Here is a 14,263-nt window from a genome sequence, read left to right as displayed (position 1 = left end):
CTTTCATTTTACTAGCTGTCTGCCAAAATAACTAAGTGCCTGACAATCAGATGGCAAAAGAATTATAGTTTCCTAAAAGAAATAACATGTAAAAATACGTTTTTCCAACAATTAAAATAATTGAGTAAAACTGGAAAATCAAATTCCCCAGACAGACTTGAAACAGAAAATCCTTGGTAAGAGACCTTATTCCACAGACATGGATTCCACATACACAAAAATGCTATTGATGATATTAGCAAGGACCGATGTATGTTGCATACAATTGACACAAAGATAAGGAACCTACAAAGACTGTTTATTAGTTGAATCTTTACCAGAATATAAATGGTAGTAACTATAAGGATACAACACAAGGAAAAAAAGATTACATACCTGAGAAATTTTTATTGTGCTTATACACTCAACTACTTTGGGCGACACAGAATAGAACAACTGTAAAAAAAGATGAGTAAAAATTAGCGGAGAACAACTACTTCAATGAAATGTAAACTGAATGAAGTGGGCTCTTGGTACCTCCTGAACAAAAGCAGTTGCGCCAGCATATAATGAGGTTTCTTGAGAGTCATCCAAAATGGTGCGGAGCCTTGAGCAAAGTTCTTTTATTGATGAAAATACTGACATTTTGACTGCTCATAATAACTCAATCAGTAAAGGTAACAATTTTTTGGAACTAACACAAACAATATATGGTAGAAGAAGAAGATACCGATCCACTGAAAACCAGGTGACAGGGAAATCGAGAATACATCCATCAACTTCACTTTGTGTTCAAGCATGTCAGTTACAGATGCCACTTGAATGCAAGCCGTGATGCAGTTCATCAGTTTGTCAATTGGAACAGAAACATCTTCAGCATCATCAGATTCTGCAAACAAGTAGAAAGCCACGATTTAGGTTTGTATTTTATGATAGTTCTAACTCATTGAAGTGGTCAAGCATGAATACATGAGGTAACACAACTTTTCACCTAACAATATGGTTCAAACAAGAAAAAATTAATAGTGATAAACACCAGGATAAAAATGCATTCTTCATAACCTTGCAAAATTTTCAAAGAAAGTTACCATTCAATGTGGTTCAAAGAAACTTAAGGGTTGGTTTATCACCAGATGCATTATCTTTGAAGTGATGCTAATATTTAACACTGAGGCAAGTTGACCTGCCATGCCTGGTATGCACCTCGAACGGAACCTAGAAAATGCTATTCAGAGCCTTTGACTCAACCACTAGCAGCAACATCTCAAAGATCACTTTTCCACAAGCCCTCCAATGTGGATATCAAGATGAGAAAATCCAGAATTTGCCATTAAGTTAAAAAAAATAGAATTTGCTTAGCAAAGTCTGTTTATGATTTGATAGTATTTTATACATGTAATGTGCACACACTTCTATTGTTGCTTTTCCCAGTCAAAATTGCTAATTGTTCAGCCTCTTGAGGAAAATGCAGGATAGAGAAAGCATATCTACTGAAGTGAGAAAATTACAAAAGAATGAACAATCAACAGGTATTTGATGATAACTAAATTGGCAGACAACTTCGGAGCGTAAATTAGTTGGTTTTCACAAGTGAAGGTAAACCAACATTTGATTGCAGCAAGAACTATAAATATTACAATGAATAAGAAGTAAAGGAGCTATTGTTGAACTTCTGTGATTTCACAATTCTTAAGAACTACATACATAGATACATTATATAGCAAACAAAGTAAAAGTAAGCTTTTGACAAGACCTGCTTTAGGGATGTCACTTGCCAAAGGTGCTCGTCCAGTTTTATTGAGGGAAGCTGAGTTACACATCTCAAATAGCATTGGAAAAACAAGATTAAAGAACTCTGGATTCCCAAAGGATTTTATAACCTAAGCAAAAGGTCAAGAACAGATTTTAAATGTCATCATCAGAATAACCAGAAACATTCTGAATGAGTTAAAATCCATGTCAGAGATCAGGTAGGAAATATTAAAAAAAAAAAAACCATAGATCAAAAGAAATGGCTGGAGTTTAGTTACTGATATTTCCCACCTATGAGAAAGAACAATTTGTAGATCTCCTGATAGTTAATAATCTTAGCAGAAAACTCTCTCGACAACTGAAAACAGAAATTTTCTTGCCAAAGATACCATATTCTTATGCATCTTTCAAACAAATGATTATGCTCAGGGGTCAAAACATCTAACTTTTTGTATTACAAGATGTTCATATATAAATTATGGTCCAAAGTTCATTTCAACTCCACATTGCCCTCAAACCAGTTTGGATCATTCACATTTATCCTTCTTCCCCATATAACTTGACAAAAGGTTATAACAAACAAGCCACTGCCTGCCACATAAATCGGCAAAAAGAAACTTTGTTGTTTTCTATGAATTTTTTTTTTCAATGATGATTTGAATGAAGTAATGAAAGCAACATGCAAATATTGGTTTAACCTAATAATAATTTTATTTATATATAACATTGATGACTAAAACAGTCATGGACTAAACCATTCCAACAAAGAAAGAGAACTTATCCTTGGGCCTTTTTTTAGCCAAAATATCCTTTCATTGAGTGTAGCCTAATTCACAGAAAGAAGTGCAAATAAAGGTCAAAAGTCCAGCCCTCATGTTTTGACAGAGATCCCCTCCAAAAATTTAGGTATGTTTGCTAGATAAAGCTTAAGGGTAGATGAGGGATTGCGCTAGAGCTAGTATTAAACAAACAATTTTAAAATAATAATAAAAGAAAAGCATTTGAACAACTACCTGAAGGCTAGATCCAGTCTTATGAACAGCTTGAAAATGCAATTGAATAATGAAATCGATGAATAATTATTGGTAGATGTTTACCTGTTCAAGACAGGAAAAAGCAGCTTCACGGTATTTCTTGACTTTCTTAGTGCACGCGGAAGACACTAGACTCAAAATAGTACCAGGAAGAGCAGGATCTTCAGTGGAAATTGCTTCATGGCATGATCTAGAAAGAGCACCTATTGCATGTAGAAGTGTCTCCTTCCCCTGTTATAATGAAAATTGAAAATTAATAGGGATGTAAACTATTATTACAATAGTAAATCTTAGAAGACTCCTAACACATCTCACTTAGTTAAAAACAATGAATAACAATAAAAATTTAGGTATTCCTACCTCCCATAAACGACCAGGAATTTCTTTCATAAGAGATTTCAGGAGAACATGGTGATAAGAAGACAAGGAATTGCCCAGAACTTCACTAAGCTTGCAGATTGCCTGAGCTGACTGCAGGTACAAAGTTCAAACCAACATCTTTGATTAGCATACACGAGGAGCAAAACAAAGTTAGCAGAAAATAGGACTATAAGAAGGAAGAGAAAAGGAGAACTTACTTTTCGTTTACTTGCCCATGAAGATGATGTCATGCTCTCACCAACAAGTGAAATGATTTCCCCCAAATACAGCTGTAGTGTTATTCGTTCACCACTTGTGCTTTCTTCCCAGAGCTCCTCAAAAAGACCAGAAACATGTTTGTCATCCTCAAATCTGCAGAAGAATTAATACAAATTTCAGAGTCAAGTTTCGTTTTAGAGTAGCTATTATTATGCGTAAGAAAAATGACAGTATTTAAACATTGTTAATTGTTTATTACATTGACACTAGTGGAGCTATATTGGCTACTGAGAGATAGTTTAATGAGGATTTGAATGATTGAAAGAGAAGCAAAATAAAACAAATTCAAAGAATTGCACAAAATGATTGCATAATGCTGGAAATTTATGTGCAGAAGTATATAATATGTACAGTTAGATGCAAAACTTCAATTTTCTAGTAATTGGAAAATCTGAAATTCCATGTTGCAATAAGTTTGCAGTACAGGAGGAACATAATTCACAAAACATCATGGCATATCAAAAGAGACATGCATGTATATAACTCTTAAAAATCACTAGTGACAGCAATGTGATTCCTTTAATAAGGAGTTTTCAAGGAATCTCACTTATTATCTCCTATTTTTTAATAAGCTATTAATTTCAAACTATAGATTAGAATTACCACTTCAGAAGAAATTTTTTTTTCTAATAATTGACAATTCCATTAATCCAATAAAAAGGGAAAAAAACACAAAGAATGCAGCAAGCAAGCTACCAGCTAGAGAACGCTAGAGCCTAAACTAAAAGACAAAAACTATTCAAATTTAAACTGAAATGAGACAAAAAGACCTAAAACCAAAGAAAAGAATGTTTAATTTGTTTTTTAAGAGGCTTAAACTAACAGAAATCTCCATCTGTACCAGTAGCTCATGAGTTGCTAAATCGATTTGACATTAACTAAAGGAGGAGGAGCTAACACAACTGTTGCTTAGACTGGAATTTAGGAAAAAAATATGAATGCAGAGTATGAAAGCTGTTATTTAGTTACTTTTTAATGGTTGTCTTGTTCTTAGCCAACAACTCTAAATTACCTTCACATATGCCTAAAGTACTCAATTATGAAAAAGGTATATAGTGGCTTCAGTTGAATTTTTCCTTTTCTTTTTTTTTTTTTTTTTTGGTGGGGGTGGTTCAGATTTTGGTGGACAGGCAACATTTAGCACTTCTTCAATCCTATTCATCTGAGTGGCATTTACAAAAACCATTTATAAAATAAAGGGGCGTAGAACTGTTGCGAAGACAGCTTAGATGAAAATGTACTAGACCTTGAAATAAAAATCACTGGAATGATCACTGTATTATATCCGCTCAAAACATCCAAGGCAGTGGATGAATAGCTTTTCAACAAAAAAGCACAAGATACTTGTGCATTCCTGTCACCAGTGTGCAAAGCTGCAGTGTCTTCTATCAACTTTTCGGCCTGAGAAGGAGTTGCATACTTCAAAACAATGGCCAAAGCACCTGCAAAGGCACGTTTTGCTGCGGTACTTTTCTCCTCCTTCACAACAGGAAACAACACCCTTGATAGTATGTTGGTAAAGGGTCTGATATCTACACCAACTTTCTGAACTAATAAGTTGATAAAGGTGGCAACACCAACCCTGTGAAAGTTGAAGATTAAAAGAAAAAAGAATCAAAATTATAGACAACATCATTAATAGTCATCATTTGCAATTGTAATTACCAAGCAAAAGCTTTCAGAAATCACTTAATGCTAAGCAAACAACATAAATTTGTCATTTTCTTTAGTTTTGAGATGCATTTCTAGTTATTCTGCATTTATATCGCCAACTAAAATTATTTTGGCATACAAGCATTATATTACATAGGACTGAAGTGTGTTCTTGCATTCAGGCATGTCAAACATAAAAGGAATGCTTATTTTTGAAAACTTTGTTATAATCCCATCGTCTGATGGAGTTTCTGCTAACAGCAGAATAAAGCTTATTAAAACTAAATACAATTGTTTTTTGAAGGCTTGAAACATCCTGACAAATATAACACATAAGAATTGACAAGAAAAATAAGACTAAGGGAATGGCAATCTTAACAGATGTAGCATGTGCTGCAGTGAGGTGAATTGTGCAATTCATTGCTTTCTGCATTGCACTATTGATAACAAGTAACACTATTGACCCCTCAGCATAGGGTCATGATCATTACTTTGCAACGATAAAATTGGCTGTCAACTCAGGTAGTTATGCCAATGTATCGAATTTTTCCTCTTTATAAGGCTGGTTGGTTTGGTAACAAAGATGTTTCAAACAGGAAATCCAAATTCCATGACAAATATCAAATTTTGCTAAAAAAAAAATAACAAGAAAAGCTATCTGATACAGGAATAATGAATTATCAATTAAAAATGTTGAGAGCATGTAAGCAAAATCCACATTAATATTCAGAAGCTACAAGTTAGAAGCTTGAGAGAATCAAAGAATGTTATCACAATGTAAAAAATACTAGTAAGTCAGCAAAACAATACGACAAAGGGAATGACATGTATATTTCATGAAACACAAGCCCGTGACTCTAAATTATATCTCATAATGATGTTTATGCCATCATACTAAAACCATATTATTTGAATAATAAGGTATAAAACATTAAACTTAGAATAAAACCTTATTAAATTTCTTTAAAATTGTGAAGTCAGCCACAGATTTTCAAATAAAAATTTCTGGAATTTTAAAATCCAAGTGTGGCCATTGCCAATAATTGCAATTGCACTGATTTGGTTTATCAGAGTAGCCAATACATTACAAAAAACTGCAACCATATCACCTCTGCTTAGAATCATATTGCAGAACCATTGGCAGGAAAAGGCTCAGCAATGAAACTCGAGAAATAAATAGGTTTCTACCAGAATGTCGAAGGACATTATTTTCATACAGGTTCACCACTGATTTCAATTTAATCCTTTAAAAGAAAATCTAGTGGCTTTTGTAAGTCTACAATCTGCACATTCAACTATCACTCAGAAAGAAAAACTCTCCACTTTAAATATACAGAAAAGGGCAAGGAAAAGTATTCTTTAAAGTTTATGACATCCTTTGTCACGGCTTGCGATTAACCTTAAATTTAGAATTGCAAAGAGGACCAACCTAGTGTTGAGGCCAACTCCAGAACGAACCAAGTTAGCAAGACGTGGAACCAACATTTCTAATGATTTGCTATCTACAACATTTATGCACAAGTCAAGGGTCTCCCACATGGGAGATCCTTTTGCAATCGAAAGGCGCAGATTTTCTAGCTTCTCTGTCTGTATTCCAACATTTGCTGCATGCAACTAGCAGAAAACAAAAAGGAAAATGAATCAATAAAACAAGATGAGCATCGAATAGTTTAAAATTCTAAAGCAGGGAAGCTTCCCTCAAACCTCAACATAATTGAGTCCTTGGTCTTCTAGGCCTGATAAACTTTCCAGCATGCAACAAACTAAATCAGATAAATGTGGGCGAACTGCAATTCCTGCACCCTGTAAATAAAACCCCAATTCCCGAAATGGCAATGCTAAATTAAGTAAAAGAATAGTCAAACCTGTAAAAATTAAATAAGGTCGAACAGTAAACATAGTGGAAAGGAGGTAAGAAACACCCACGTTTATTTAATAGCAGATACAAATGTCAAGGGAAGGATAGGAAGACCAATTGGACGTGGATGAAAGTTATAAAAGAGGACTTCAGTTCTACTAAATACACGGTCTTCAAAAAGAGCACAAGGACACAACCAAATATAGCTGACCCACCTAAAAAGAGATTAGTTTGTTTCTGATGTTGTTGAACTAGTATTGCATACTGCAGAAAATACATTGTAATTTCAAATTTCCTGTCTCAAAATGCTAGGCCATTTTGATAATGCACAAAACATACTGTAGCTAACTTTTGCTTGTCATTCCTTATTAATTGGAATTTGCCTCTTTCTAATGATATATCATCTATGCTTAAAGCGAAAACAGTAAAAACAACCACCCATGCTTATCTACTTTTGCTAAGGGACAAATTTCGATATAAAAAAAAAGTAAAATGGAATTTTAATTAAGGCATATTAAGCACTCACATAATTCCTGAATCCAGTTCGCAATTAAGGCAAACAATTGCAAAATGTTGCTAACCTTTGCAAGCTTCATAACAACTCCAATTGATGCCTTACGAATACTATCAACTTTACTCAATATGCCTTCTGCAAGCAGAAAGGGAAGAACAATATCCATCGATTGGCTAGCATCTGATGCTTCAGTAAGTGAGACATCACAGAGCCTTATTGTTAATGAGGTTACAGCACGGCATAGTTTGTCACCAGCATTTCGAACAGTCTCCTTGATGTCATCCATGGCACGAAATGCAGCCACCCATATTTTCTTCAAATGCTTCCCAACCTACATGACAGGAATGTATCGAATGGATTTTACAGGACAGAAATTGTTAGACATCACAATTCTCTGAAAGCAGAATATCATAAAATTTTTTAACCAGAAAATTTCTATATCATGTCAAAGTTGGATCATGCTGACAAAGCATAAGAAATATATCTTTTACTTTGAATGGTCACATTATGGTAGATAGAGCAGGAATATGAAACTTTAGAGGTTATGAGAATATTGTACCATGCTATTAATGTTGTTATATAAATTCTGTAACAAAGAAATAGGTGCTGAACTAGGAAATAAACAGAGCATACTTTTGTTGGAAACCTAGCATACAACGACAGCCCATGCTAAGTAAGAAGTATGGATAATTCTAGGTTACTATGTCCATGATTAAGACATGCCATTTGTTAACTTAAGATTCATTTAGACAAATAATCTCTCAAAATTCTAGGTTACTAAGTCCATGATTAAGACATGCCATTTGTTAACTTAGATTCATTTAGACAAATAATCTCTCAGTTAAGTCCTAATCAAACTAAAAACTCGTAAACATCTAGAGAGTTTACACAGTTGATCGTAAATATTGTATTGGTTCTTTTACAGCATTTTTAATTTAAGGGAAAGGGGCACTCATGTTGAATCAACTAAACCTCAGTTTTAAACCAGCTAGTGTGAACAACATGAATCCACTTTCAACACTTGACCAAGTTCATGGCTGTATGTTCAAATTGTTTTATACTAATTGAACTCATGAGTTTCAAATCTACATTACCAAGTTATCTTGAAACTTGCATCACTCTTCCACACCATTGCATACCTGCGCCTAAAAAGCATTTTTTTAATCATGCTAAGTATTCTCGAGTGGTGCCTCCACCACTTCATGACATAAACTTTTTGTGATAGGTAACTGTGAGTGTTCTAGGCTCAATTAGATATAGGGATTCAAAAGAATCAAACCTATTTGTGAGCTGTTTGAGCTCAGCTTGCGAAATACTCAAACTTGACTCACTCAATGTTTGGTCAAGCTTAAGCAGTTAAATAAGCAAGTTTGAGTATTCTAATAATTGGCTCTAGCAGCTAGTGAGTCCAATTGAGCTCTTGATTTTTCATATTAAAAAACAGCATGTCATTTCAAGCTTGGGCTTAAGCTTGCTCTTAGCTTCATGATAAAAAAGCCTAACTGAATCAAGCTTGAGTCTAAAATGAAGCTGAATCAAGCTTGAGGTGAGCGTTGAGCATTAAGTTTCATAGTTAAGTGCGCTCCAACTCAACTCAGCTCAATAGTACCCCTCAACTCTGAATTTATTTGGCTGAAGCACTTGCTAGAGGAACTTCGATTTGTAAATTCACAGCTAATGATTTCATATTTGACAACTAGGAAGCTACACGTACAGCACCTAATCCAGTATTTCATGAAAAAACCAGGCATATCTCAATTGATTATCATACAATTCAGTTTGGAGAATGAATTCACACAAAATCAGTGAGATCTACAGATAAGTAAGCAGATTTATTCATTTAACCTTCGGGAGATTCAAGAGTGACTTATAGCTGTATTCTCTAACAAGCAAGGAGCACCAACATATATGAATAGCTTGAGAGGACCGTTATGAGGCACGCTATGAAGTGTACTCAATAAGAGGGTACTATGCAGAGTTACAAGGTGTGCTGTGAAGCAGATCAAATAAGAGGGTAATACTTTCCTTTTCTGTGCACACATTTTAGCAAACTACAGGAGGATTCACAGTGTTGGTATGCTCTCTTTCTCTCTCACTCTAACACAAACACGACCTTAGAAAATTTTACCCAAACCTAAACATATATTTGACTGTGAAAAATTTAAGAGAACAATACACTTGGCAATCAAAGGCCAATTAAGATAAACCACAGTGATAATACTACCCAGCAGAATTAAGTAATCAATTAAGTTGATGATAATGAAGATACAATATCAAAAACTTACACCAGAGACATGTTTGCATACATATTTATGATTACTAGTTTGATTTGAATATTATGAAAAAACATGCACAATAAAAGTAAAAGACCAGGAAAGGAGCACCAAAACAAGTCTTATGCTTTAATGTATATGTCAAGGTCAAACAATTTTGGATCTCTGCAACTTTTTACTACTGAGTGAACTTGATCAAAAGGTTTTCCTGGTTAAGATAACAATCATTTGCAAAGGCAAGATAAGACTAACAGCAAGCTCATCACCTGATCAAATTTTCGTCCTTGGATAATATCTGCAAGGGCGAGACAAGATGCCTCACGAGAGCGCCAAAGCCTAGCTCCACACTGTGTTAGGAGATCATCAAAAATATAGTCCAGGTTTTCATCAATGGTCCTCTTAGGGTCTGCCACTAGAGATTTCCATATATGTGCCATAGCATCCTGCAAATTTCACAAGTACTTAAGAGTAAGGAGCAGAGAACAATATGTCAGAATATGCTAGCTATCAGAAAATTCACCGCATTCAAAGAAAATAAAATAAAAAGAATATTTTTACAAACATAGATATTAGCTAAACAGCTTCAGATAAAAATTTTTTTGAAAATCAACATCTTCAGATAAAATTACAGAAGGTTAAAATTGAAACACTGAAGAAATTTCCTCAAGTCTCAAGGCCTCTTACCTGCACATTTTTATCAGGATCATATTGGTAGCGAACAAGCCTTGGAATCAATGTACGTAAGTGTGGTTGAAGAGCATCACCTGCTTGCTTAGCTATCTTGGAAAATCCAAAAGCAGCACCCCTCTTGGAATTTAGAGAGGCTTGATAATTAGCCAGATCCATGAATTTGTAAATTAAATCCGGTTGCCCCATCTCATTTGCAAGATTGCAAAGCTCCTTGTAAGTGCTAAGTTTCCCACCACTAAGATTTTCACCAATGGTCCCTTCTTGGAATACTTCCGAGTCTTCAACCAGCTGAAAAACAAATTCACACCCATAAAAAAAGCAACAGAAAATCAAAAATACAGATCCAGGAAAAAAAAAAAAGAAAGAAAGGGTTCACCAAAGAGCTTTTGTATTCTCTTTCTAAATTAGGTATATTACATTTGCTAAGTGCCGCTATTTAATCTTCTCTAAGGTTTGTAAGTTTTGGGCTGAACAGACTGATTAGCACATCATGATATAATTAGTTTTAGGTTACTGATCTGTGAAGTCAATCATCATGATATTTTGATTCCTAATTTAATAATCCATACCCTAAACTGCAAGACCCTAACTTTTGTCCGATGATAGTGTTGAACCTAAAATCAAGCATCAGTAAAGCCTTCTATTCCACACCAAGATATGACATTATAACTTTACCTTGATAGCTCTTTTCCTCTTCCCTGAACCAGTCAAAGTGGTCACAAGTGCTTCAACTAGGTTTTTCTTCATTGATGCATCGCCAAGTTCATAAACAATGCTCATGCCTTGGGATGCAAGCTCCTGTGTAAGCTCATGCTGTTCACCAAGTAGATGCGAAAAAGCCTCCTGCATTCAATTGAATACGAAGGTATTAAACTAGAATAACAAGAAAGTAGTCAGGAAAAAAAGTGGGGCAATGCTACTAATTAACGGGATCCTCTACAAAATAATTCAAGCCTGCCTGCAGTATCCAAGATGATAGAAACAATCTCTGCTGACCACAGCCACTCAGTCCACAAAAGTTTTGCTAATAAATTGATTCAGATAAAAGTTAACCAAGGCATGAACAATCCAGCATTCTAATTATAGTATGTTCACCTTTTAATTATTTATCCTTTACTGGGAGATAACAATTGATGATCAATTTAAGATGTTAGTAAACATTAAGAACGCCAGACAGTGGCTTTTGTTAGCTTGAAAGTTACAGCAAGGCTATATCGATGCTAGCCTTTAGCTAGCATCTTTTTCCTTCAGCTATTTATTATTTACCAATATAGATCAATTTATCGACCATTTTAAGATGCAACTCACCATCCAAAAAGCCAGACAGTCGCTTTTGTTTGTTTGGAAGCTTATCATAAATTTTACTTGAAAAAAGATCAACAGAAAACATTTTGTTTGGCATAGGCATTGCATGAGTAAGAATAAAGGTGACATAGCAGACTATCTTTTATTTTTTTTCATCCAGCAGGCAGGCAGCTGTATTTTTTTTTTAGGATTGGTTGGGTAATGCCAGATGCAATAGCCATCTTGCCATATGTTTGAAAAGGAAGGTAGAAAGAGAAAACATCATGAAGATTAAAGTACTATTATGTTTGATGTGGGGTGCATGGAGAAGAGTACCCAAACCGATGAACAGACAGAAGTTGGCATTTAAAGGATGATAGTGTTGGAATCCTTCTCCTTCCTTTTCCATTGCTATGTTCAATTGGTAGACAGTTTTCAACTTACTTGTTTAATTGATCTAGAATTTTTCTAGCATGCTTGAGTTGCTCTGCTTTCTTTGTACTTGAAACTAAACTTTACTTATTTGAGAAACAAAGAAAACTTAGAAAACTATTAATCAAAGCAGTAGGCCTGGTAGATCGGTCGCGTTGCATCCATATCTCTTACGAAAGGTAGGAAAAGAGAGAGGTTCTATTAAAAGAAAACACTTATTATGTACAAATCAGTAAATTATCAGAAGAAAGTTCTAATATCTCTTCCTACGACAAGTTTCTAGAGTTATCAATGCAGACTTTACAGCTAGAATTCGATATTTTCCTCAGATGTCAGGAATCTACTGTAACTGAAAAGAGGAAATCATATAACGTTGTAATGAACTAATAACAATGCAATGTCTATAATTACACCACATCTTTCTTGAAGGGGACAATCAGGTTATAATTAGGACCTGGAAAGCATTTTGTTTTCTCTTTCCCTGTCTGTCAATGAAAAATAAATAAAGTAGATTTACATAATTCTAAAGTTGTGGCTGACCTGAATTTCTGGAAGCATTTGTTGGATGGTAGGATGATGACCACAATAAATTGTCAGTGATAGTAGCCAGACAGTTCCAGTGCAGCGCTCTTCTTTTCTGTTACTATACAAAAGAGCATCAAAAAGTTTTCTAGTGATAGTATCTCTAACCACGATATGACAATCTTCATTGGCCTCACTTTTCTCATCAGAGCTATATTTGGACAAAGAAAACGTCGTATCACCCATAAGAAAGTTTGAAGTCATGGAAAGTGAAGTATAGTTAGTCTTGAGAATCACATCAGCAGTAACAGGAATGCCACCCCAGAGAAAAGATAGAGCTTCTCCAGCAGCAAATAAAATATCCTCAACCTGTAGAAATAAAAATTAAAAAACTCACGAAAAATGAGAGGTTCTCCTAATTGCATACACCACTTGTACCAAATAAAACTCTCCCAAAGATTTGATTTAATGATACAAGCAATCTGTAAAATAAAAATATATTCTATACCAACCTTTGACCGGCAAAGACTAAAAATCAAATCAAGTGCAATTTTCATGTGAGAAGCAGAAGTTTCTTTCATACACATATGCCCAATGGAGATAACAATTTTCTGGATTGCTTTAGTGTCATCACCAGAGAGTAGCTTGCTCAGCTTTTCATTCAAAACTTCCAGAATGCTAACTGCAGTTCCGTTATTAAGTTAGCATGGTCATCAAGCTTTTTGAACAAACATAGCAATTAATAAAATGAGCATAGGTATAACATCACCTGAACTAGAATTACTGACAAGTGAAGGTAATGGCGCATATAGCCCAATATGGCCCAGTGCTTGCATTGCAATGGAAGCCAATGTTGCACTCTCAGAATTAACAACACCAACAAGGCATTTAAGAGTATTTTGCAAGAGTTCCTTTGGAATCTGTTTAATGATGAACGTCAAATATGCATGAATACCAAAAAGGTTACCAAACGTTAAAATAATAGAATATAATATAACATATTAAACACATTTTTGAAGAAAAGCAAAAATTTTGCCAGTGGCAGCAGTTCAAAAATTAATTCAACTTTGTTAAAAAAAAAAAATTGGTCGCATATAGAGATAAGATAAGATTGTGTCTACTTTGCCTCTCCACAGCTATACCGATATTCAAACTGTATTATTTGCTAGGTTGCTTACACTTCCATTAGCAAACTTAGATCATGGAAACAGGATAAAGAAATTGTCAAGCATATTTACCAAGGGCTCAAGCCTTAGTCCTTAAGTAACACATTTTTCATTTTATCCACCACTAAGTAAACCCAAAACTTCAAATGCTAATTTTATGGCTCATAAAACATCAAAATAAGAACCAGAAATATGAGGAGTGCATGTGACAGCCACCCCAGAAAACATGCATAAGATTTTCTAGGTCAGTGCTTTGCAACTGTGGGTGTAGTAGCATCAAGGCACCAATGAAGTGGTCACAAACTTGCACCAACAGTAAGAGCATGCTGCCTAATTAAAAAAAAAATTCCAAAAGTAATAAGTCACTTTTACATCATAGAACTTACAGAAGGTGATCTAGACACACAATCAGCAGTGACATATCCGGTTGCACATAATGCTCCATGTTGGGCCTCAAACCTGAAGAA

The 14,263-nt window shown here is 34.7% G+C and overlaps 1 protein-coding gene across 1 annotated transcript in view; it reads right to left on the bottom strand.

Annotated features, from left to right (window-relative positions):
- The window catches only part of LOC110412102 (ARM repeat superfamily protein), a 28,053-nt gene that overhangs the window by 689 nt on the left and 13,101 nt on the right, over positions 1-14,263 (bottom strand). The window contains exons 17-34 of the mRNA XM_021422548.2: positions 14,183-14,255; positions 13,400-13,550; positions 13,143-13,312; positions 12,649-12,999; positions 11,068-11,235; positions 10,387-10,680; positions 9,969-10,145; positions 7,497-7,760; positions 6,762-6,860; positions 6,487-6,671; positions 4,651-4,986; positions 3,344-3,497; positions 3,126-3,236; positions 2,829-2,996; positions 1,733-1,859; positions 710-868; positions 517-629; positions 376-435 (exon numbers count right to left, since the gene is read on the bottom strand). Of these exons, the coding sequence (XP_021278223.1) occupies positions 376-435; positions 517-629; positions 710-868; positions 1,733-1,859; positions 2,829-2,996; positions 3,126-3,236; positions 3,344-3,497; positions 4,651-4,986; positions 6,487-6,671; positions 6,762-6,860; positions 7,497-7,760; positions 9,969-10,145; positions 10,387-10,680; positions 11,068-11,235; positions 12,649-12,999; positions 13,143-13,312; positions 13,400-13,550; positions 14,183-14,255 (3,160 nt within the window). The remainder of the gene's footprint in view (positions 1-375; positions 436-516; positions 630-709; positions 869-1,732; positions 1,860-2,828; positions 2,997-3,125; positions 3,237-3,343; positions 3,498-4,650; positions 4,987-6,486; positions 6,672-6,761; positions 6,861-7,496; positions 7,761-9,968; positions 10,146-10,386; positions 10,681-11,067; positions 11,236-12,648; positions 13,000-13,142; positions 13,313-13,399; positions 13,551-14,182; positions 14,256-14,263) is intronic.

This window comes from Theobroma umbraticum, unplaced genomic scaffold (genome assembly GCF_002168275.2).
Source record: "Theobroma umbraticum cultivar Fairchild unplaced genomic scaffold, ASM216827v3 scaffold_95.0, whole genome shotgun sequence".
Classification (NCBI taxonomy): Eukaryota; Viridiplantae; Streptophyta; class Magnoliopsida; order Malvales; family Malvaceae; genus Theobroma; species Theobroma umbraticum.
Note: the sequence above shows the minus strand (reverse complement) of the source record. Positions and strands in the feature narration are given on the sequence as shown.